The 26,380-nt window shown below is 28.4% G+C and overlaps 2 protein-coding genes across 5 annotated transcripts; one reads left to right on the top strand and one right to left on the bottom strand.

Annotated features, from left to right (window-relative positions):
• LOC132914944 (regulator of G-protein signaling 7) lies at nt 1–6,648 on the top strand. Of its 4 annotated transcripts, none has more exons than XR_009659735.1 (14): nt 1–541; nt 903–1,055; nt 1,205–1,430; nt 1,502–1,598; nt 1,690–1,740; nt 2,113–2,268; nt 2,388–2,611; nt 2,719–2,939; nt 3,092–3,205; nt 3,285–3,410; nt 3,537–3,723; nt 3,901–3,993; nt 5,337–5,531; nt 5,973–6,648. XR_009659735.1 is itself a non-coding variant. In XM_060974478.1 (13 exons), the coding sequence occupies exons 3-13, from the start codon at nt 1,212–1,214 to the stop codon at nt 5,400–5,402; spliced, it is 1,554 nt and encodes a 517-aa protein (XP_060830461.1). In that variant the 5' UTR covers nt 1–541; nt 903–1,055; nt 1,205–1,211; the 3' UTR covers nt 5,403–6,648. The 4 variants fall into 4 exon arrangements, 1 of the variants encoding a protein (XP_060830461.1); XR_009659734.1 differs by having other exon boundaries at nt 5,968–6,648; XR_009659733.1 differs by having other exon boundaries at nt 5,603–6,648.
• Nucleotides 6,649–6,997: 349 nt separating this feature from the next.
• Nucleotides 6,998–26,280, bottom strand: LOC132914942 (monocarboxylate transporter 13-like). The gene is made up of 6 exons (XM_060974472.1): nt 25,933–26,280; nt 13,024–13,280; nt 12,498–12,624; nt 11,751–11,930; nt 11,445–11,608; nt 6,998–11,233 (listed from the first exon to the last, which is right to left on the bottom strand). Exons 2-6 carry the CDS (start codon nt 13,235–13,237, stop codon nt 10,197–10,199), a joined length of 1,722 nt encoding a protein of 573 aa, XP_060830455.1. The 5' UTR covers nt 13,238–13,280; nt 25,933–26,280; the 3' UTR covers nt 6,998–10,196.
• Nucleotides 26,281–26,380: the final 100 nt, after the last annotated feature.

Below are 26,380 nucleotides of genomic sequence, written 5' to 3'. Positions count from 1 at the left end.
TTTTAATTTTCACAGATTTTTACATCATTTCCGTTTCTGCTATATATATAAATATGATATGATATGCTTTCTACACCATCGTCGTAGCAACATGAAATTGTACGCGCAGTCGTGGTTCGAATGTACAAAGGAATCTCACGTACATATATGTATAGTAAAAACACCGATCTATTATTTCACCTATCAAAAACAATTTATTATTGGTTTATTTGTAAATTATTGTCATTAATGAAATAATTCGAACAATTTATTTAAAATGAAACAATCTTGTCTAAATGCAATTCTACGAATGAATAGAATGTGTTCATAGTTTTGTGATTTTGGAATATTGATCGTGTAATGAGGAAGATTTGTGCTTCAAATACAGTTTGCCTCACAAAAATAAATTTTCGAATAGATCGTGAAATACTATAGATGCATATTTTTTAATATGGAAAGGTCGAATCATTATTTCTGATAGAGAAATTGCCTATCAAGAAAGAACATGAATGATTGGCACTGTTGATCATTCTAAGACTTAGTTTTCGTTCCCTGAGAGTCGGTAATATTATTATTAACTATCTAATCATTTGTTGAAGTAAAATTTTCTTTGTAAATTAAATTTAATGTGATAATCATTTTTAAAGAATGTATGAAAATTTGATTTTCATTGTGCCTGATTAGAATATGAAGTTAACTATAATAACTAGTAAATTCATATATTGTAATAATTATTATATTTTTTCGTTTTTTAATATCAATTTAAATCTAAGAATGCTTAAATTTTTCTGATTTATTGAAATTTACATTTTTCGTGCTATAAATGTATATATAATACAATGATATATATTGTGACATTGATTTATACATTGAAAATATATTGAAATATAAAGAAATATTTCATTTATATATTTTTTCACCAGCTGTTTCTGCCTCATCTTAGTGAAATGTATAATTGGCATGGCTTCGTGATAGTGAATAGTCAATTAATTGGATATTGGCTTAGGTCTTGATAAATATAATGTAAACAAGACACTTTTCTTTTATTTATGTCATGGAGAATATACTTTTTTAAGGTAAATATATTTCTGTTTTCAACTAACTAAATTAATTAATAAAACTAAATTTTTTAAATAATAAGATCAAACACTAGTGAACCTTCTATATTTATTTTATACCTGGAATAATATAAATGCAATAAAAATCTTTCCAAATACTGTTTTAGCTTGGATATGGTAACTATGAATTCTGAACAATCGGCATGTCGCCGAAAACCAGGTGAAAATAATGACATTGGAGGAACAGCTGATCGATATAGAAGTAGAGATAATCAAATAGATCAATGTAACAATCAAAATGGCCAAGCAGTTGACAAATCTCCAAGTAGTCCCACATATCATATCACTGCCTCATGTGCCGAAGATACACCTAATTATCTTGTGTATCAGAAAGTAAGAGAGAATATTTTTTTTATAATTTTTAAATGTTCTTATCTTTAATTTTATTTATCTGTATATTGTAGATGGAAGATATTGTAGAAAAAATGTCAGATGAAGTTACAGGTGTTCCAGTGAAAACGGTAAAGAATTTTATGACAAAAACACCTTCTGTTTTTACTGGTAATATATTACAATTTTATTTGACATTTTATTATTCTTTCTTTATTTTTTAATATAATATTAATGTACTTAATTCTCTTTATTATTTTAGGTACAGATTTAATATCATGGATGATGAAGGCCATGGCTATAGATGATCAAGGTATAATTAAAATATTAAGTACATAAACATTAGGGAAAAATCACAAAATAAAAGGGTTTTTTTTTCTGCTTTCAACTATTAATTATATTATAATTAATCATAGCCTTCAAAGTATAATAGTAGCTTAAAGTAATAATTATTTATTTAGCTCTTGTCTTAGAATTATTAATTGATTCAAAAAATGTAACTACTACAAAATAAGAGATATGGAATTTGAGGAGGATTACATAAAAAAATGGCAAACAATTTAATTGCATAAGTAATATTGAATGATTTAATTTTTAAAATGTTCTTTTATTGTTTGATTTTCCCTCATAAATCATATAAAAAGTTATTTGATTTTAACTAATTAGAAATGTATTAATATGATAGAGGCACTTCATGTGGCACATCTTATGGCATCTCATGGATATTTCTTCCCTATTGATGACCACTGCCTTACTGTAAAAAATGATAATACTTTCTACAGGTTTCAAACACCATATTTTTGGCCATCAAATTGTTGGGAACCAGAAAATACTGATTATGGTATGAAAACTACTTTTTTTTTAAATTTGTCATTGATTACACAAATATATTTCTTGTACTAATTATAGAAGTATCAAATTATTTGTAAAAAAAATTTATATTTAACTTTAATATTATAGCTGTCTATTTATGCAAAAGAACGATGCAAAATAAAACACGTTTAGAATTAGCAGATTATGAGGCTGAAAATTTAGCGAAGTTGCAGAAAATGTTTTCAAGGAAATGGGAGTTCATTTTTATGCAAGCAGAAGCACAAAGCAAAGTCGATAAAAAGCGAGATAAATTAGAAAGAAAGGTACTGGATAGTCAGGAAAGAGCTTTCTGGGATGTATATAGACCAATGGTAATAATATTTAATTTTATTCGTATCTTTTGAAAAATTATTTCTTTTTGAATAATGATAACATATTTAATATAATAAGAAACCTATATAATTATTATCTGTTTCAGCCTGGATGTGTTAATACGACAGAAATGGACATTAAGAAAGCATGCCGTACTTATAAACCAATTTCGAAGTTAAACAAACATTTAGGTATGACTAGTACCGACATTCCTTCACATTCAGGATCGTTCTCGATATCATCGATAGAATCGTTAAATAAAGAGATTGAAATGTTGAAATCTAGACTAGATAGATCGAATATAAAGGTCTCGAAAGTTTCAGAAGCGTAAGTAAATATCATCTTTAAATATTATCGAATATTATTGTAAATTTTTGCCAAACCTGTATGATGTTATATAATTAATTTATTTTAAGCAATATTAATTTGTTTAAATTACATATCTTATTTTTAAGTATTTTTAATTTTAATTATTTTAGTCTGATTGCATATTTTGAGCAGTATGTAGAGTATGATCCTTTTTTCATACAACCTGAATTCACAAATCCATGGATATCAGATAATCCTGAAATGTGGGAGCAAGAAAAATTAGCGTACGTGTATTTCTTAATTTATATTATCCTTATTTATATGTACATTATTAAGATAATACATCTGATTTTTTTTAAATAGCAAAGAAATATCAACAAGAAGAGTAAAAAGATGGGGTTTTAGTCTTCAAGAATTGCTACAAGATCCTGTTGGTAGAGAACAATTTATACGCTTTCTGGATAAAGAGTTCAGTGGTGAAAATCTAAAGTAAGTTAATAGTAGAAAGATATTCTAATTTAGATAGTCATATTCAAGTTTTGAACTAGAATATCTCTGTAAAATAAAATACAACTATACAGATTAAAAATATAAATTCCTCGTTGATATACGTAGATTTTGGGAAGCCGTGCAAGAATTGAAAACATTACCTCAAAAAGAAGTTCAAAATAAAGTGAACGAAATTTGGAATGAGTATTTGGGTCCAGATGCTAGTTGTCCAATTAACGTTGATTGCCAGTCCTATGAGCTAACAAAGAAGCATTTACAGAGACCTGATCGATGGTGTTTCGACATAACAGCGGTACAAATTACAAACAAGATTTTACAAGCTAAAATTAAGAAACTTCGTAGAAAAGATATTTATTCAAGAAATTCATTGAAATATTAAGATCGAATAAATTAAATGTAATAAAAGCTTAGAAATAATAATAATAATGGAGAAAATAATAAAACAATCTTCTGTGGTATTCAATTTTAGGCGCACGTTTATCATCTGATGAAAAGCGATAGTTACTCCAGGTATCTTCGCTCGGAAATGTATAAGGATTTTCTCAGTGGCTCGAAGAAAAAGGTCAATATATCATTTATAAATTATATTTTGACATATTAGATCACTACTATGAGTAGTAGCACCCCGACACGTAGTAGTTACGCAGTTATTAATATAGTTACAATTATTATAATTGTAATTGTTATTGTAACTGTTATTTTAATATTCCTAATGCTGTTATTTTAATTTATAAAAACAATTATGAATATATATATATTATCATCTTTACTGCTGCCGTCATCATTACCACTAACATCGTTATTTGTCTTCATCATCGCCATCGTTATGGTCGTCTTCGTCACTATCATCTTTGTCTGCATTATCATTATCATTTAGATAAGATATTTTGTGTAATTTTTCATTACAATATATAGCTTATTGTTATGATATTATTTACTAATTTTGTTGTCCTACAATACTATTTGCATTCTTATTACATTATTTAAATTTATTTATTTCAATTTTTTCACAATTTTTGTACACAACATTTTTTATATGCATACACAGTATTTAATCTTTTAATGATTATAATCTTGTAGTCCGCTTTTTGAGATATTTGGTTTCCGCTGTGACTTTGAGATTGTTATGGAGATAGTTTTTTTTACTTAGATAGTTTTTATTTAGCAGATTATTATTTGTATATGTTTTATATTTTTTCAGGCATTCTTCAGTCTTTTGTTAATTTAGTTTTTAACTACAGCTTCACTACTGATGTATGTATCACCTAGCTACTTCAAGAAAAGAAATGAAAAATTATAACACTATATTTATATTAACTTCAAGCAAAAAATAATACAAGTCGGTAACTAACAATTATAAAATATCAGTTTGTAGAAGGTTTGTCAATTTATTCAATGCAATTAGACGATAAAAATGACCCAAACAAATTGCAAAAATAATATTTAATAATATTAATGTTTGTAATTAAATAATTATACGTTATCGTGTATGTATATACTCAAGAATCACAATCAAATCTCTAACAGTATCTAAAGATCTCTAACAGTTCTTTTTGCTGGAAACAATTTTTTACTCAATGATGTCAAAAATTTAACTTCATTAGTTTATGCAACCAAAATGTAAAGCTTTTATATTAATGTTACATAATAGACATTATGAATATCATCAACATTATTATCATTATTATCGTCGTCGACATCACCATCGCTGTTAATATTATTAATAACATTTTTACAGTTCTTTATAATACTTTATAACACTTACTTATATTGCATATACTTAAAACTTCTTAAATAGTAATACACTGCAAATTCGAGAGTTTTGTAAACATTTAAAAAAATTAGCTTAAAAAAGAAGTCGTAGCATCTGTTAATAAAATTACATCCTTTGTTCAATTATTTCAGACTTCAGTAAAAGGTATTCGTTCTATTGTATCGTTCAGCGGGCGCAGGGACACAGCCACGTCGTAATCACCAGCTTAAAAATTTTTCATAAGTGGTTTTGGGAATCTTTCCAAGTCTCGTGTTATGTTTTCGTATTCAGAATGATTCGAAGAGGAGACAATGCAGTTCATTTTATTACTATTATGCTAAAAAAGAGTAAGTATGCAAAATACTTTAAATCCGCATCTAGCGCAATTTTCCACTTGCTTCCATACAATTTTTTGTAGAATAATTGAGTCTCTTGGAAGCCAAACTGATCAACTCCATTTTTTGTCAATTTTTTAATTTTATTATCTATGTATACAATTAATAAATGTTCAATTCTAAGGACGTTTAAAGAACGGTGTTTGTAACATCATCCTCTACCTTTTATTTTATGGAATTGATCAGAATGATTCTTAAACAACTCAGTGATAAATCATACCAAGCCCTGAAATACGTTTTGTAAATAATTTATTCCAATAGACGTATTATTAGTACAAGCAAAAAGTTTATAACTGTATAGAGCAATTCTATAAAAATTTATTTATTAAATTACACGTCATTAATGATATTTAATTATTTATAATTATTGTAATATATTTTTTCCAAGTATAGGTAGTCTAAATTAAAGTAAACACTATAATTGTAAAATAATAATTCTACATGGAATTCTAAAGAGACTATCAAGAACTTCTCAAATATGAAATTTTGATAAGTTGATATTCCATCGACAAAAATTAGTTATGTTCAGGTATGCATATGTTTGAAAGAAAAGGAAAAAGCATCTCAGATTATTAACTGTTACAACAGTCAGAAACTAAAATGCATGATTAACATGTAATGATTAATAATACATTAGTAATTATTATACAATACAATTTTAATAAAGCACATGTTCCACTATACTCTTTCATATCTTACAAAAATGAAATGTTTGTCAATACAATAAGTATTGTATTAAGTAAAGTAATTGAGATCAAATATTAAAAATATAATTCCTACATTTCTGAGTAACACATAACTCTTGTATGCCTTTGACAATGTTTAAAATCTACAGTATTTGTTTAAGATTAATAAAGAAAGAAACAATAGGATACCACACACCTATTTTCGTATCAATTATATTTTTCATGAATAGACAAATACGCCTGTAGTGAAGAAAACATATTATACGAAAAGTTATCAAGCATTTGCAATCTTGTAATATTTATTATATTAAAACGTATTGTAAGCCAGGTATATATTAGAAGAACAAAATGTAATTATAAATATAACATAGTATAAAAAAGAACAGCGATGTATGATCTTTTATCTAGTAGTACTTCATTGACCCAAAATTTGTAAATAGTGCAAAATCATCTCCAATTTTTTAAGATTATCTGAAATTATCTATAGTTTTTTTATTTATGATGTACGTAATTTAAATTTAGTATAATGATAGATTGTTCCTGCGCGATTGCAATTAGAAGATATTTTAAAGTATTTTTTAGACTATAATATTTGGTTGTTTTTAATAATAAATTAATTTCAAAATATATATTATTCGTTCTATAAAATTTCTTGTCGTTAAGTATTTTTTCTTAATGGAACTAGAAAACTTTAATTTTATCTTTTTTAATGAAATTGAATAACAGTTCATATTATATTTTTGGTAAAAAACAGTTTATTTTGGATTATTACAAAGATGTAATTTACATAAAAGGAAATATAAAATGTCATATAAAAACAAATAAAAAAGAAATTGAGCAGATATCAATGATATTCCTGAATATCAATACTGAAAAAAAACATCAGGCACGATAGAAGGAATATAAATGTGATTCTTGTAAGGAATCACAATGGCTATATAATAGCACCTGAAATCAAATACATGTAATTCTACTTGTAATGTAAAGCAATAGTAATTAAAATTATTTTATAGTTATTAATAAACTTAAAATATCATCTGAATCATATAATTACATATTATTTTTAAAAAAATAATAAAAATACTATACTTAATTGCTGAATAAGTATTCAAATTTCATTACTTACTATAATAAATAACAAATTTTGATTACAGTTCATACATAAATTTTAAGAGAGCAAATGTTTAATGACAATAAAAATAGTATTTCAGTGGTAACGTAAAATAATTGCAGTTAATAAATATTTCAATAATTATTTTAGTATAATTTTGTAAAGTATTTTATAGTATTTAATATTATATTATTTAAAATTATTGTACATTAAGATTTCTTTAAGTAATGTAAAAAGGAATATAAAAAATATTTTTTAAGGAACGTGCAGAAAGTTAAACAAAACTTCTGTGAAATATTTTACATATAGAACGTATGCAAAAACATTATATACAGATATAATTCTCTTTATTTTCAGTAGAAAATACATTTGATAATACTTTCTTATTTTTCTTACTTTTTCTCTCTACATTCCATTGTTCTTATTTGTAATCATAATGTCTGATTATTTTACAAATTATTTTAAATAAATGTTACTCAGATATAAAAATTACATTTGTAACACTTAATCATTTGCATTCATTCTTAATATCATTACAAAAATCAGAAATTTTCTCTACAATACAAAAATCTTGTTCAATTAACTCTAAAAGAAAACTATAGCAGGTATATATACTGCAATACATAGATGACTTTTTTGTTTCTTAAAATATTAACCAGTATTCAAATAAAAACTTGAACTAAAAACTTTAATGCGTATTGACGCATCACGTTTGTACAAAAAATGAAGAAATTAATTTTTACCAGAGAGTATGTGCACAGAAATCCAGATCATCAGTGATTAATGATATTGTAATACATGGAAAAATCTATAACTAATATAAATAGAAACAGCTGAGTATTTGGTATAAATATATAATTAAAATTTTCTATGCACATATAATAAACAGAACCTAGTAATTTTTAATCTCTCCTAGTAACAAGATTCTCTAATAAGTCTACTAATACAATACTTTTCATGATGTAAACAATGACATAAATAATGTAACAATTTACTTATATCATTGTCTTTGTTTCTTTAGTATATTTAGTACTAAAATTGGAATTAGAACTATTACAGTTTGTATTGGATTAATATTTCTTGAAAAATAAAACTTGTACAATATTCGAATTTTGAAAACCTTTATGTCTCTGTGATCTATCCAAAAATTCAGATCGTCTATAAAAGGTGACTTATTTATTTAAGAGACTGTTCTACTTTTAAAGACCAAAAAAATGTCAACTTTGGAATTTTTACATTTCTTACACATTTAGTGTTTTAAAAACATATTTTAGAAGTAGTGAATTTTAGCCAAATTTAAAAAATTGACAAAACTACTCTTGGATCAATATTACAAGTCTTACTTTTTACAGCTTATAAAAGTCGCAAGTCTTAAATAGCAAATTTTATATTACTAATTAGCACCATATTGTGTAAAAAAGTAACTATATGTGCAAGGATTAAGATAAATCTACATTTAATCATTTTTGCTGATTAATTGTAAGTTGTGCTTAATTAGTACCATCATTTTGGAAGAATTTTCAGACAAAGTGTGATGGACAATACAGCTATGATATGTAATCTCTGATTATCTATGATATTAATAGTAATGGATTATAATTTTTACTTTTAAATAGCTAAAATATCAATAACTATATATACATTTCTTCACAGGAAACTTTCAAAAATGTCCTTAAAGTAGCCTATTTAAAGTATAATATCTCCTTATAGTTAATGAAGTATATAAAAATATATTGAAACTAGCTAGAAAAATTTCAGTAATAGTAAAAGTATTGCACAATAATAATTCTACTTAACATGTATTAATGTATGATATTTCTGGAAAGACATGTGTAACTCAGTAATACATTGTATATAGATTGTACTATAATATTGGACGAAATTAGTATATCAACAAGTTTAAGCACCAAGAAATCATTGAAAATTGATAATAGTATACAAAAGAATACTTTGGTATAATTGTAAGTTCCTAAAAAGCTTTCTCACAAATAGTAAATTCATTTTTATTTTTTTCTTCATTTAAACATAATATTAATCTTTTTGTCAATTTTAGCAAAAATTATCAAGCATTATTTAACTATTAGAAAATCATAATGATTCAATTTCATTAATGGCTGGTAAACTTGAGATGTTAAACTTTAATAATATCATAATAAAGTTACGTTTGTGCATTACTATACCGATTATACTAAATTTTACTTGTTGCTATAATTGTTTGTTTTGGAATTGTATACAGTACGATTGATATGTAATCATGACTTAAAATTTTAAATCATATAATAAATTTTATATTAATACGTAAACGTAGGGTTAATATATTCTTATTTCTACTTTTATCTTCTCCATATAATTTCATTATTAACATCAAATATGACTGCACATATGCCCATTTACAACCATAACAGTAAAATAATTAAGTTTTTCACTATATATCATTAATTGTCTTTATTTAATGATAATAGAATTATGCATAATAATTCAACTATTTTATTTTCTAAATATTCTTTCCTTATTATATCTAAATAAGACTATAGTAAACTCACTGATAATTAAACTATAAGTTATTAAATATATCAATATACACAAATAAAATTAGATCAGTATCAGTATTCGGAATGATAAAATATTAATGATGTATTACTATAGATCTGTGAATAAAAAGACTAACTTACGACTTTAAATGATTAAAAATGAAAAATTTTCTAAAAAAAACTGTATGGTTTAAATGGCAGTTATAATGCTGTTATTAACAAGTCTATAATACCTTATAATTTTTAAACTTGTGCAATATTCATTATAGAAACTAGTAATTATGAAATATTATACAACTTGTAAAGACTTTTTGTTGCTCCTCTTTATAAGAGGTACGGCTGCCCATAATGCAGTGCCAAGAATAAGTATAATACCAAAAGCTAGAAATATGGGTTTATATGATCCTATTGTTTCAAATATAACGCCACATATAGGTGGACCAATTAATTGAAGAACTCCGTTAACAAATAAAGATATCCCGTACGACGAGCTAAGTTTTTCTGTGCCAAGCATATCTGCTAAAATTACTGTTGTGATACCAATGTACATGCCTGAAGACAATCCAAACAATGCACAAAAGAAAGAAAGCATTGTATAACTTGTTGCCATAGGTAATAATGCCAAAGCTATTCCACTGGTACCCAGACCACCAACGAAATAATAATACTTTGGCACAAAATCGATATCTGATAATGAAGCACCACTGATTCGTCCAACTAAATCAAGAGCAGAAACAATTGATAGAAGTAACGCTGAGGAATTCTTATCAAATCCTTGTGAAATAGCATATGAAGGCAGTAAGATCATAAAATTGGTATTGCTGATAGCTGAAGTAGAGTTTGAAATGAGAATTACTAAATAAATTGGATCTCTAAGTACACTCAAGTCAAAGAATTGTCGTTTATTTTTTACTTCAACCTTAGTCAACGATGTTCCAGATATTGATTTTTCTGACAATTCTCCCAGTTCTCTTTTCGAACTTTCAAACAACTTCTCCTCTCTGTTCTTACCCAACGATGTGTTATTCAACTCCAGCTTTTCATTTTTTAATTTATTGGAAGTTACAAGAACTTCAGAAGTATTACTTTCTCTTCGTAAAGAATCCACGTTTGGACAATTTACAGTATCTTCTTTCTCTTTGTTCAAACTAGGGCCTTTTTCGTCAGATGTATTTTTTTTCTTTGCTTCATCGCCTTTATCCTTATTTTTATCTTTCAAACAAGGATTTATTTTAGAGTTATTCATTATACTTTCAGTTTCAGAAATTTCTTCTTTCTTTGATCTTATATTGCTGCATGATGTTTCATTCTCAATTGTGCTGGATCCTTTAAAAAGATCCAAAATTTAATTTAATTTTACAACTCATCTCAAAAAATTATCTTTTCAATGTCATAAAAATATTTAAATTTAAAATATTTTAAATGTGCACATTATATGTACGATATAATATATATTTTTAAATAGCCATTCAGTTTTCATAGTTCTGATTCATTTAGATTATTATGTTTCTTAGTAGCATAAAGAATACTAAGTTACCTGTTGGTTTTTTTTTATGCGGGACTGGTTCATCTATGGTTAATCCTTGATTATCAATTCCTCCTTCTACTGGTACCATGATCATGTGTTGTTCAACAGGATGGTATAGTAAACCACATACCAATGTATTTAGTGTGAGTGCACCCATGATTAATACTGCACCTCTAAAAATGTAATGAAAATGTAACACTTTTAAATTTCTGAAAATATGTATTTTAATTATAGTGATATTTGATCATATTTGATTAGATTTTTTTAAGTGACATAAATTATGCACATGCTATTCAATATATAAAGTTACATTACCTATATCCAAAACAGTCAAGAAGATACTGTAGAAAAGGTGGTAACACAATAGTTCCAATTGCACTACCAGAGATGCACAAGCCATTTGCGAAACCTCGAAGCCTTTCAAAATATGAAGTTACAATATACACTGTTGGTGGAAACGTTAGTCCAGCACCAATTCCAACCATCAAACCATAGCTGTATTCATAAATTATAAAATTATAAAATTATTAGCTTTCTTTTTTTTCTAGATATTTAATTTTACTATTACAATAAATTGTAGTGATAATGAACAAATTTTTGAATGATAAAGGAAACATTTTTTTTGTTTAATAAATAATATGTCCGACTACCTTTATTTTTTAATAATAAAATTTTAGAAAAGGTTGTGGGCGCCTGTAAATGAGCAATCTGTCACACACGTTATTCACTTAAAAGTGTATAAGAAGTGAGTAAATTCTTTTAAAAAATTTTAATAAACAAATTGATTATTTTCTTATAAATGCTTTACAAAAATTTTTCTACTATTACACCAAAATACATGTGTAGTAAGTATGTATTTGGGATGCATTCATTTAAAAAATTACATTGATGTACAGTGGGTTGCTATTCACTAGGCGTTCCTAATCTTTACTTTTAAAGTTTCCTTACTAGAAATTTAAGCGAGAGTGAATATTTATCTATTAAACAAAAAATGTTGTTTTCATAATTTTTTTATTTTATCAAAATAAAAATGTCGAAGTTTTTAAGATGATTTTATTATACCTAACGTATAAATAGGAAACTGAATTAGCAAAGTAACTCAACATCATCCCGCTAGCTGCAAACGCGCCGCCGATGATGGTCACTGTTTTGTAGGAGTACCTAGTTGATAAAATGCTGGATAGTGGACCTATAAGATATCATTTATTTTATCTAATCTTAATATTGTATTGAAAGAGCAAAGTATGATTTTAAATAGTAAAACAGTGATGAATCATGTATATCTGAGAATTTACTTGAAAGTTTATTTTATTTACAGACATCTATAGGTTAGAAAAAAATGTAGCGACTTTCCTTCATAAGTCTACAAAAATTTACGTTAAATTTCAACCAATTATTCATTGATAGTTTTTAAAAATGTGGAAGGACGGTGTTTAACAGTAATGTAATGATCTAATTTAATTTATAGCATAAACAATCATTATGCAGTTTATTAATTTTAGTAGCTATAACAACATGAGATGAGACATCTTATTACTGCTCAATTGATTTGCAATGAGAAAATATGTGAATGTAAAAATTGGCTTACCTAAAGAGTTGTATAAAAAGTAGCATAAAGCTGGCATCCATGAGGCGGCGGTAGAGGTGGATTTGAAAACGTGAAGAAATTCGACGAAGAGGACACCAAACGATTTCACGGTACCCGGAATAAGAAGGTTCACAACAAGAGCTGAGCAAAGGACGACCCATCCCCATCCTCCATCCGGCGGAACTAATTTCGTTTTTACACTTTTCGTCGTCATGTTAGCGTGGAGAACGTGGTGAAAAGCGCTCAATTAGATTGATCTGTAATTATACGAAACATGACATTAGATAGTTACAGATATAAAGTATATTAAACAATGGTCCTTGTATAAATGGTCCTGACCTAATCAATTAAGCAGGTAAAGGTAGCGCTCTCTTATTGGAGTTAAGAATAGTAGCGCGCCCTATTTTACCGACAGTGATAATTCGATATTTTTAAATTATCAACGAAAAATGTATTTCGACAATGACGCAACTTAGGCAAACTTCTCAGGAAAAGTGAAAAATTATTTGAAAGATTATACAAAAAATATTTTACTCGCTTCTATTAAATGAGTCCCAAAATCTTCATTATTATATTTTTACAAAAATGTTTAAAAAGTTAGGGTAAGAAATATTAAAAAAAACTATATTTAAACTTTATAGATTTCACTAGAAGAAATTTAGTAAGCTTTCTAACTCATTGTGAGATTTTCTCCATTCATTTACACCATTTTACGATGCGCAGGTGGAATACTTGTAGTAAACGCGAAGAAAGGAATAAATTGTTGTCAAATTTGTAGTCAATAAAACCATGAATAAGATTTTAGAATTAATAAATATAGCTGTTAAATAATCAATAAAATACAGAAAAATAATATCATTTTCTAGATAATAGTCAATAAATATAGAACTCTGCGCAATGAGAAAATTCTATTTTATAATCAGAATCCATAACTATTACAATAGTCCATGTGATTCAAATGCCTGTCAAAAATAACTAGGAAGTCTTCTGATCAAAATTGTCCATTGTCCTCAATGTTCCTTTAATATCCAACCTAAAGGATAAAACTACAGTACTTCAAATACTATAAAACAGAAAATACCGAACGCTTAAGATAGTAATTTAGTTTTTCTCCTTGTGTCGTAAAACTAATAACATGCTTAACACGTTCAATTGTCCCATACACTATACGTAACGCAAGCTGTCCGTTTTCTGCGACATTGAATAAATTTCTTGAAATAATTCGCACGAATGTAATACTTCACATAAAAAATGAGCTATGTACACTAAACTAATAATATATGAATATCATAAATATAACCATATTAACATTTCTGTCTTCACTGTATCTCTTACATCGGTTAACAAATAATTAAATAATTCATGTTTGAAATTGTGTTTCACGAAGTATGTACGTATTTTATCTTATGAAGATAAAAGTAATTAATATGAAATGTACCATTTACCATAATACACCATGAAATTTCAGAATATAAGTATAAACAAAATTTCTACATTCTGGTATGTAGGACAAGGCTGAAGTATGAAGTGAACGTGATATAGCTATGTTTCTCTAGGAAAACAAAACATATCGCGTTATTTCTTGCATTATTTATATACGTACATATATTAGTACTATACTCCCTTCTATCTTCCAAGTTATTTTATTTGCAAAAGGAACATGGTGATAGGTTCCTGTAATTTTTTATAATTTTTCGTGAAATTAGTCATATTAAACGGTAGCAGAAATAGTTTATACGTAACGCCATAATTACACGACACATATCCACAGACCCATATGCAATTGAATGGAATAGTCACGTGGCGACGCGCACGCATCTGCGTACGCGTCTGCGCATGCGCATTGAAAAAAGAGAATGACAGATTTTACTCGAACTTTTCAAACAAATTTCGCATTGTGCAATTGCATTTGTCATACGAACGCATACTATCCCAATTACATAACTTATTTTATCTTTCGTAAGTCACGTAAGGAATATTCCGATAGATCTTTTCAGCTATTCTTTCCCTATTTCGCGAAAATGTTATGAAATGAATATTTAACAATTATACTATATGCAATTTATATGAAGACAATTCAATAAACGACATTGATGTGTCTCCTGTACCAAATACAATAGCTCAGAGGTATACTGTAGGTATCTATATATTGGTTAATTGGTGTGGTATTTTTAAACTAATAACCAGGTGTGCAATAAATGAGCCATTAAAATGTAAATACAGTTATTGGTTATTTTCAATTATTGCACTAATTATCCCCAATTATAGTATAGTGTACATTGTAGTTCTATAGAAACTACTATCCATCAATATTATCACACAACGATTAATTCAGTTGAAACGTTTTGCTAACTTGTCTTGTAAATAGCAGGAATGCATTATTGTAAGTAGTATGATAATCGAAGCTTTCAAAGAATTGATTAATTCGAGGAAGTTAGAATTATCTTTGAAATTTATTATAATCCTATTAGAAAAAATATTCGTGATAAATATTGTTTCTGTTGAAGGATATAATTTGTATATTCAACGAAGAACTTGATAGAATTTTGTAAATTTTGTCAGTAACAAAAAAAGAATATTAAAAAAAGGAAGAAAACATGAGGAACTTTTAACCAGTTTCTGTAACATAATTTTACAACGAAAATTAAAAAATTCAATTTTTATATTAGATTGATAATTTAACTTTTATACTTCCATAGACGTAAATTTATTGTAGAACATTCGACATTCATTATATGCAGTTATACAAATTATTACACAGATAACATCGATAATTTCATAGAACACAGTTTCGAGATCATATCACCATATGATAAATGTATTACTATTAAAAATAAAGAAATCTTATGGTATTAGAAAAATGATTTAAACAAGAAATATCACATGAGTGTATTATGTCAGATATTTTATTTTTTTAAAGGGGATTATCAACATTGTCAAGTTTATGATATGTGCCTCATCTTTTACAGAATATTAGATATTTTCCAAATTCAATAACAATTACTTTTATCTGCGGTAATGATCTTTAACGCTGACTATTTGGATGAAGTAAGATACACCCTTGGACAAAAAGATAGCACATGTGTGCTATCATTAATTTCTCATAGATAGAGTCCGAATTTCCCAAGTTTGACGAATGGCATATAAACAGTACCTTGTAGTAATAAGGTATATGAGCTTGAAACTGTATCTTCGCTATTCCTCTTGTATTTATCAACAATGATTGTGAAATCCGGTCGGCGAAATGATAGCACACTTTCAAAAGTTGTAGTGTTTATTATCTACTAAATTGTACAAAAATAAAAAACCTTTTAAAATTTAATAATGTGTGGATCCTCCCTTATTCTCCACCACCTCCAGCATTCGTTTCGGCAAAGAACGATATAGTTTTCTAATATAATCCAGCGATATATTTCTCCATTCCTCTTCAAGGCACTTTTTTAACTGATTAATACTTTCAAATTGCCTATTTTCTCTATAAACGGCATTGCTTAATTTACTCCAACAGTTTTCGATTATGTTTAAATCGGGGGAGCATGCAGGCCAGTCCAAAACTGCAATATTTTCTGTTGAAAAATATTCTTTCACAACCTTAGCGGTGTGAACTGCAGCATTATCTTGCTGAAAAATAAAATCTTGTCTCGCAATATGTGTTGCGTACTTTGCAATTTGATTTTGTATCAAATTACGATAGGTTATAGCATTCATCTTGCTGCGAATTGATATTAAATCAGTCTTTCCGTTATACCCAATACCTGCCCAAAGCATAATGCTACCTCCACCCATTTGACGCCGTATTTGTGACAATTTTTTTTTTCTTACATCATGATAGTAAAAATTGAATCCATCTGGGCCATCTAAATTAAATCTTTTTTTATCTGTAAATATAACTTTCCTCCACTTCTTGTTCCACCGTATATGTTCTTTTGCAAAATATAATCGATGCTCCTTGTGAATCTGCTTTAGAGCTGGTCTTCGTTTTAATTTCATCCGCTTTATGTGCGCGGATTGTTGTAGTACACGTCTGACATTCCGAGGATTAGTTTTTACGCCAACTTTTTCTGCAATTTCACGTGACGTGAGAAGCGAATTTGACGCGGCACGTAAAATTGCACGTTTTTCACGAGTACTAATCGCGGAAGGTCTCCCACTGCTTTTTTTTGTTCCATAATTATTTACATCTTTCAGTAAATTATAAATGACTTTCCGACTTCTACTGAGAACTTTTGCAATTTTAGAAATAGTAAAGTTTTCTTTCTTTAATTTCAAAACTGTTTGAATCTCTTCACTATTTAGCTGTTTTCCACGTCCCATTGTTTGAATCGAAATTTGTAAGGTTTCTAATGAAATTCTTCTACTTTTCACTACGTCTACACCACTCAGAATACACAGAAATACTAAGGAATGGAAACAAAATGCTTGGTGTGCTATCATTTCGCCGACCGGATTTCACAATCATTGTTGATAAATACAAGAGGAATAGCGAAGATACAGTTTCAAGCTCATATACCTTATTACTACAAGGTACTGTTTATATGCCATTCGTCAAACTTGGGAAATTCGGACTCTATCTATGAGAAATTAATGATAGCACACATGTGCTATCTTTTTGTCCAAGGGTGTAAGATTTATAACACCTTAGAAATTTTGATTTTCACAGTAACTGGATTCCATTAGTAAAATGGAAAGTATATCTTCTGAAGTATTGCACCCATTGTCGTGAATATACTTAATGATTACCAGTTTTGATATTCCTATCAGATACCTATTTCATTATGTTTTATATGTCGTTAATTAACTATATTCTATTAACAATTTCAGAAATCCGATTTAAGCTTTGTACTGTTTAATTCCATTCAAATTCCTTCAATGAGATCTAAACGAAATAATTGTGTATGTTCAAACATATATTAATTAATTCAATATTCTCTTTTAAAATTCTTGCAAATTGTTTTCACAAGTCTTTGTCGTGTATTTTGGATCATCATCTTGTACGATCTAATTAATTTATCGATTAATTATTTGTCGTGTTCTATACAAGTTTAGCAAGTGCCCTAATATTTATGAACCGGTTTATAACATTTATAATATTTATATTCCCCACTTCCCCACAATAGTTAATTTAGATATTAGAGATTTTCTAACATACTATGCATAGTTTCAGAATCTAGTGTTACTTTAGATTGATCCGTTGGCGATGTCGCATGCAGAATGCCTTACGCACTTGCCTGTCCGGAATAAATGCAATTTTCATTAGAACACGCGTTCAATGAAACCGTAAGGTAAAACGTGCTCCGGTTACAATTGATGATTACGTGAAGTAAACAACAAAGACACGATTTCTATATTTACGTGCAACGAACGCACAACGGCCTAATAAAAATAGATGAACTTTGATGCAATTGTGACGAACACAGCACTCGAACCCGTAACGAATATAAATTTATTCCATGCCATTTCGAATAACCGTCATACCACTATATGTAAATTGCATTAGAACATTCAAAGTGGATAAATTCAATGTAAGGAATATAGCCATTCGTGAAAATTTTCGAGCATCCTACAAAACGGCTACCTTTCTTGAAACAAGTATGGAGAGAGCTTCAGAATGCTTGAATTTTTTAAAACATGAATCCATTCTTTTCCTTTTTTCAGAGATAAAATGCTTGAGAATTTCCATCACATCAACAGCCACGTCATACATCCCTGAAGGCCCCTATACACGTTGAAACATGTTGCGATGCATGCATCGATACTTAGGATTCACGATACATGTTACAATTTACGTAATTCGATATCGGCAAATCGGCATCAGAAGCAACTTGTATCGATTATGTGAGGAATTAGAATCCCGGTCTTAGTCGGTGAACAAGGCTCAATTGGGGCGCAGGTTTCAACGTACAAAGGGTGGCACCGATAGCGAATATAATTTGCAGTGGATTTTCATCATTGTATTTTGTTTCTCGATCCTTAGGCGAACTTCATCTAATAGATGTTGAAAAGCAGAATCATCCGTATGCAAATAACTTTTATAATTATTCGGTTCGTTCGTTTTCTATTTTTACAATAAAAGGCTAAAACGATTCAGAAAATGTGTTCCTCTTAATTAGCTATCTTCTGCTCGCTTCTTTTTAATCTACAATTTTGTGCTCTTTATGATCAACCTCCTATTATCGATAATAATACCGTAGTTAGAAAATAATCGGGCATTTTGAAACACTTGTTTCAACGTTATTATCATACCATAAACTGAAACTGATGCAGATTTCCAGGTGTCGATGTAATACGACACGTTTCAACGCTTGTACGAGGCCTTTAAATACACAGTAAATTAACGGCAAGTTATCGAACAAACATATTTTCGTCGAAACGTTTTAACATGTTAAATGCAGGAAGTTCATAAGGAAATTCGATGAGAACAAACTTCTGTCCAAAATCTGCGCTGACAAAGATCAAATAAAATATATATTTGAATTCGTACGTGACGGCATTCAAATAATAATTGGTCACCTTTTCCGCGCGTGAGAAATAGTTTTCAGTGGCAACACGAGACTTTAATTACCACGAAGCAATTGACGCTTCGCTAAACGTACTTGAACGTGTTAAAATTGCGCGTCAATGGAGCAAGCATAGAGATGTCCTAATAAATACTTTTTAAATATTTGCGTTTTTATCCTGCCTCACTCGTCACGCGTCTTGTCATCGATTTCGTCAAAGAAAAAAAAAAAACAAAAAAAAAGAAAATATCATTACTGTAATTATTACTGTAATAACGTGACATAATGCGTAGAGATTCTAGTTGAAACGACGAAAAACATGGAAGCGGAGACGAAAAGTTTAAGGTTTTCGAATTTTTACCAAAATGAACAAATGGTATTTATAGATATCCGTATTGAGCGCGTAATATCAGCACAAGTACGGTATAACCTGCAGGACTTGTTTTTGCATAAAGAGCCATAAGCTGTAAGAGGTGCAAAGTCGGGATATTTAAGAAGTTCTTTACATTCTTAGAGGTCTGTTTCAGCGTCACTTAACGTCGGTCATTTTAGAATCGTCGTATTGCCCGAGGCATTGCCGCTAACTTTAACTACAGTGGTATTTCCTCCTCTAACGTTATTTGACCTTTATGAAAACGATTCAAGAACCTCGTATAATGAGACAAATAAATAAAAGCTTACGCTATTCAGACAATCTTATTGCCACCGTTTTCTTTCTCACGTTTTTCCACGAATAGTACCATTTTCCTTGGCTAATTTATCGATATTAATAGCACAACCAACAGCTAATATTTATTTATTTTATTATTATTATTCTTGCGTTAGGATTTCGCCCATTACAAATTTCGATAATAAACAGGTTACAAATATATGTAAATAAACAAGTAATAATATTATCAAAGTATATGAGTATAAGATATACGTATAAGTAAGAATCTTACTTTGGTACTATCTCTGTGAATTTTATTCCTATTCTTATTACTAGCAATTAATAATAACACATTGCCTTAATGAAGATATGCTATCTTAGTACTCGAGACAAATTGCACTAATTCTCATTGCTATCTATACGAAATAGTATAGTTTTCATAGATGCTCTTCAGTGTTCGCTTTCATAGTTTGCCTAGTGTTTTTATTTATGTATGTTTCTGGTCTAAATATGGACTATATATTGAGCAGCCTTTAAGGTTATGTTCGATCGATTCTGACTTTTTCCTGTCACATATTTGGCACAGAGCCAAATAACTTCGTCTATATAATATAGTGGTACTTCGTTTATTCTGCTGATTTTCAATTGTTTTATTCTTATCGCATTAGAATCTAGGATTCTTTTGAATTATTAACAGATAATTTATTGATATCGATGCTAGAATCAATATAAATATAATAAATTCATGTTTTTAAATTTGTATTCCAAAGTACATTCCTAGATGAATTAATTAATCGAAAATTTATATTCTACGAATTTGGTGAATTTGTAGAAAGTTTGATCTCTCACAGAATGTTTTTGTATAATATATAATCTTGGAAAGAGTTATCATACCTATTTCGTATCTTTAAGTGATTACGTAAAACCTTGACGCTGTATAACCGTTATAAGGGACCGAGACTATTTCGCCTAGAATTTACGAAACGGTATATTATAGTAAAACAAAATTTCAATAACAATAATGGTACTGAGAACAACAAAAAAGTGATGTTAAATTGTAAATAACTTTACGATAAAAGTGGCATCGAATGTCGATTTGAATATAAATGTCAATTCCATATGCATTAATGTCAAATGTGGAACAGAAAAAAATGGCAATAAATGGTACTTGCAAATGTTAATAACGAGTGAGAAAAATGTTACTACAAAAGTGGCAATAAATGGTACAAAAATTGATAACAAAAGGAAGAAATATTGCTGTAAAGGAGTGGCAATAAATGCTACAGACATTGATAGCAAATCGAAAAAGTATTACAATAAAAAAGATGTTGCAATAACAAATTGTACGAAATAATAAAAAAATAATTTATGTTATAAGAAATGATATTAAATAATAAAAAGTCACATGATATGATATTTACACAAATCCTTTTTTCTCAAACACAGATAAAGTATTATAGGTCAAATAAAAGAATGTTTTATTTTCTGAATATGATAATGTGCGTTTCACTTTTGATATTTTATATATTTTTAGCATTTGTACATCTCCTTGTATGTTTTTGCACACTTATAGCAGTAGTGAATGCATAAGAATATTCCAGTCTAATAATAAAAATAGCTTTACTAACTAAAACAAGCAGGGAATCATTAGTATGAATCGTTTTATAGCATCAATCAGGTAAACAGAAATAAAGGAGCACTATATTGGCTAGTTAAATTGACTTGTTATTCTTGTGATACTGTAATAAATATCAAATTTAAGACAGGCATTAAGAAAAAATAAAAGACACAGGTAATGAGTATAAAAGCCAAAGTGACATGAAAAACGATCCCTTAATTAGTTTAAGCAATGTGGTAAAAAAAAGTAAAGATGCAATCACTTGTTTGAAAATCACAAATCAATGAAATATTGCAATAACAAAAATGACACTAAATGGTAACAAAATTACATAAATACAGTAATAATAGATTTGATACCAAAAATAGTATTAGATAATAAAAAAAATAGTATCTAGTAAAATACCTATATTGCAATCATAAGAAATGACGCCTTAATACTCAAGAAAAGAATATGGCAATTCTGAGAAATAGTATCAAGCAATTAAAAAAAATATATTACATTGATTAATCAGATTTATTGCCACAACAAAAATGGCAATGAATGGAAAAACAACACCGAATAGAAGATGGAAGTACCGCAATAGCAAAGGTGGTACTGAATGGCAAGAAAAAACTTCTTTGACAATACTTTGGCGCAATAAACAAATGATGGAAATTGATGAATTAAAAATGTGATGTTAATAGAAAATATTCTCGTGAAAATTATAATTTCATAATTTTTATAATTGTATAATTTCTAATTCTTTTGCAAAGAAAATCAAAGGATCATAAACGGTTGAATAATGGGAAAAGGAAATAATAAATGTTTATTTTATGCTTTCCAATTTCCTCGCGATAAAAGTTAATGAATTAAAAATATGTATATTTTAGTAGGAGAAAACCTTATAAAAACATTGCAATTTTTGCAATTGTATACTTTTTTATTCTTCTCTAACAAAAGAATGAAAAACATTCTTGCAGAGCTATCAAGGGATTCTGTATTAATGACTATGATTTGCTTCGAAAAAAACCTTCGTAACATCATGAGCTATGCCGAAGATAGTCGTCGATTAAATTACTTCTATAAACAGTAAAATTCGAAGATCCTCTCCTGCTAAAAATAATCTCTTCCACGAAATGTTATTCTACAATGGTGGTCTTCGTTACTTGTTACAGTCGAGAATTAATGGAAATTTTCGTTATAACTAAACATGAAAATATAATAATGTTAACAATTTATGATAATAGAAATTCTGATGACGCATCTTTTCCTCGCGCGGATACGTGTCGCGTCCTGCTGAAAAAAATCATTTCTGCACGAGGAAAATTTTAATGCAAATTGTTGGCTGACTTGAGTTATTGGATGATTATAATAACAAGTACTGTGAGTGACTAATAAGTTACACGTAAAATCTTCTTGTTTATTCATACCGCACAAATGTTTGGAACGAAGTGAACGATATTTTCATAATACGATTATTACCAAATAAATGTTATCAAATTATAGAAATGGCGTTGCAATACCAATTGTAATACTATTGTAACGTTGATATTAACTGTAATTTAACTATATTACTTGTAATATTTTTATTTATTGATTTCTCACTAAGAAATATTTTAAATATACGAGAATATCGTTATTTCTGAATATTATTCTAGAAAATGATTTAGACATCACTTTCGCGTAAAAATATTGATGCTGGCGAGAAAGCCGGCCAATCAATCATTTGCGAGAAAACAATATCGACTGCGACACAGTATCTTACCGTGAAATCTCAAATAACGTGTTCGCTTAATTACATAATTTGTTTGGTAGTTTCTTTTTTTCTTGGAAGCTAAATTACAATTCTTGCATTTTTCTTTTGTAGAAATAATTAATAGGCAAATTATCGACTTTTCACAATCTTTAGTGATTTATTAACTTTTACCATGAGAAGACTAAAGACTGTAATTTACTATTTCAATCGTTTAAATTGAACACTTCTTCGATTTCCATTTGCAAAGATTAAAAATTATACAATTACAAAAGTTGTAACATTTTTACGATAATCTTCTTTTACTAAAGACATATTTTCGGTTTATTAATTTTTATCATAAATAACCCGAAATTATAAAATGTAATATTAAATTAAATTAAGAAATACAAATTTATTATTTCATTTTTTATTTCCCTCGAACACAATTAAACGTTGCAAAACTTTTAGAATTTGTAAAAGGTACGAATGTAAATTGATGAAAATAAAAGTGGTAATTTGTAGTAATTCGATTCGAAATCTAAGATATGTAAAAATACTGTCGTTAGTCAAAGATTTAATCAATTTAAAATAGCTTTATGCACATCCAGTCGTTCTTAGAATAATTGGCGATCCCACTTTTTATACTTCAACTGTATAATTTCAAGCAATCGTAATTACATATATGCTGACAAACAGCTCGTACGAGATTTTTAACTGAGTTCTTTCGAACAAGATTAGTTTCACGTGCAACTGTAGTAGATTGTAGAATTCACGTTACGTGCAGCCAAAGAAAAGTGAGTACTCGGGCCTCAATGACTTACGTCTCTCGCACGCTATAACCAGGACCCGGAGCAAATTTTATTGGAAATAAAACTGAAAGATAACAACTTCAACTAACGAAACATAATTCAGCCGATTTATGATTTTTCCAAAATGTAACTCTATTTCATGATATATCGAAATCAAATCAATTATTATCTCAAATTTTTATTACCTTAGTTAATGAATATTTTTTAAGCAAAATAACAAATAAACGTAAAGTTTTAAGTAAGAATAGAGGATAATTTCAAACAATGAATCATAATTAATGAACCAATTCGTTATTTTAACAAGTAATTTTATTTTAGATCTAACAGATTAAAATTAATATTAAAACGGTGCAACGTACAAAGGTAGAGTTTTTAATGCTGTATTTTGCATCTATCTCAGTCATAAACAATAAAACCCAATTATTTTAGAACGTAACAGCATTTGCTCTCAGAATTGTTCTCCTTTCAATTAGTCTTGGTTATTAATTGCACTAGCCTGTGTATAGACGCGAGGAAATTTGTATTTTTAACTCTCTTGGTATAATAGAATCAGATATTATTACTTGGAAACTTATATTCCATTTTATTCAAATAAAAACAAAATAAAGATCTATTTCACTTTTGTTAATGAAATAATGCAATAATTTAAATGAAGATAATTCTTTGTTTCAAACTAACCCATAATTATTTCGAAGTAACTTTATGCCAGATAAAATGATCTTGAAATATTTAGCATATCTTTGTACGTATAACAATGATCGTGCACCATTTTCAGTATTTTCAAAACACAACACGTAATTCAAGAAAAGCAAAAATGTCACGTATCGACATTCATCACAAAATCGTAACTTTGTCGAGCCGTTCAAAATTTTATGAGCCTAGCGAGATGATTTAAAACGTAACAATATTTACACGATCGGGAAAACGCAGCGAAACCTGAAAAGCAGGATTTTACGTATTTTTTACGTGTAACATTCGTTTCACGTAAGTTTGACACGAATAATTGCAATGGCCAATCTATTTCCATTCACTTAAACAAATTAAATTCGCTTAAAGATTAAAACACGATCGAAAGTACATAATGTTATCATCATGGATGATTGTTATCGTGTCGAATTTTTTAAATTATACAAGGTATTGCATACTATAGTTATTAAACAAACTTTTCAAATAGTAACAAATATGAAATACTATATTAATGAAATTTTGGGAATTATAGAAATTATTAAATATTATCGACGAAATTTTTGAGTCATAAAAAAATATCAAATACTATCGCTTTTAACAAAATTCCTGAAATCGTGAAATATACTAAATACTATTATCAATTATCGTTGTTACCAGTCAGTTGTATAAAATATCTAAAATTTAAAAAAAAAAATACCAAGTTCTATTATTCTGAAATTTCTTAAAATCGTACGAAAGAAATGATTAAATTAAACACATTATTTAAGTTAGATAAGAAATATCAATGACGGATGATAGACTTTTCCTACGTTAACAAATTATCCGAATCTGTCAAGCGATCGAATGTCAACCGCGTGGAAAAAATCGTTTAACGATTTCGCGAAGACGATGTCAAGATTATAGTCACATCCGAAAGATAAACGTGCACTGACCTGTAGAGGTTCCGCGACCTGTGCAAACGGTGGCCGGTCCACAACGCTCGGTGACACTAGTTTTCTTGTTTAGGCAGAGAAGGGCAGCCCGGCCGGAGGAATCTTCACGGGACGTTCACTATCATCGTGAGTCTTGAACTAGACTGTGCACAGGCACTGAAGAACTCGTTCCTTTCCCTCTTCCTTTTCTTTCAGTCCAGCTCAAGCTGGAGGCGGAGGGACACCCGAAGGTTGCCCTCGACTTTAACCAAACCAAAATGGTTAGCATATCGCAGCATCATAAATCGAAGCGTCTTCATTCGTGCAACAGCTTTCAACCACCGAACTAATAGATCACTGTCGGTGTCCTCCGTAAAACTGATCTGTACATCAGCCACTGACAACCGTTTAGCAATAGAATATCTCATTTCTCTATCTCGACACAATGTTTCATATACTGTGTCTCACT

The sequence above is a fragment of the Bombus pascuorum genome, chromosome 15 (assembly GCF_905332965.1).
Source record: "Bombus pascuorum chromosome 15, iyBomPasc1.1, whole genome shotgun sequence".
Taxonomy (NCBI): Eukaryota; Metazoa; Arthropoda; class Insecta; order Hymenoptera; family Apidae; genus Bombus; species Bombus pascuorum.
The sequence above is the reverse complement of the archived record's forward strand: the minus strand, read 5'-3'. Positions and strand labels throughout refer to the sequence as shown.

Bases quoted from the DNA above. Each gene is read 5' to 3' on its own strand.
- LOC132914944 (XM_060974478.1), top strand. From the start codon at position 1,212: ATGGTAACTATGAATTCTGAACAATCGGCATGTCGCCGAAAACCAGGT. The intron at 1,599-1,689 runs GTAATATATTAC...TTATTATTTTAG, and splicing joins AACACCTTCTGTTTTTACTG to GTACAGATTTAATATCATGG. The intron at 3,411-3,536 runs GTAAGTTAATAG...TGATATACGTAG, and splicing joins TTCAGTGGTGAAAATCTAAA to ATTTTGGGAAGCCGTGCAAG.
- LOC132914942 (XM_060974472.1), bottom strand. From the start codon at position 13,237: ATGACGACGAAAAGTGTAAAAACGAAATTAGTTCCGCCGGATGGAGGA. The intron at 12,625-13,023 runs GTAAGCCAATTT...GATATCTTATAG, and splicing joins CTTTTTATACAACTCTTTAG to GTCCACTATCCAGCATTTTA. The intron at 11,609-11,750 runs GTAATGTAACTT...TTACATTTTTAG, and splicing joins CTTGACTGTTTTGGATATAG to AGGTGCAGTATTAATCATGG.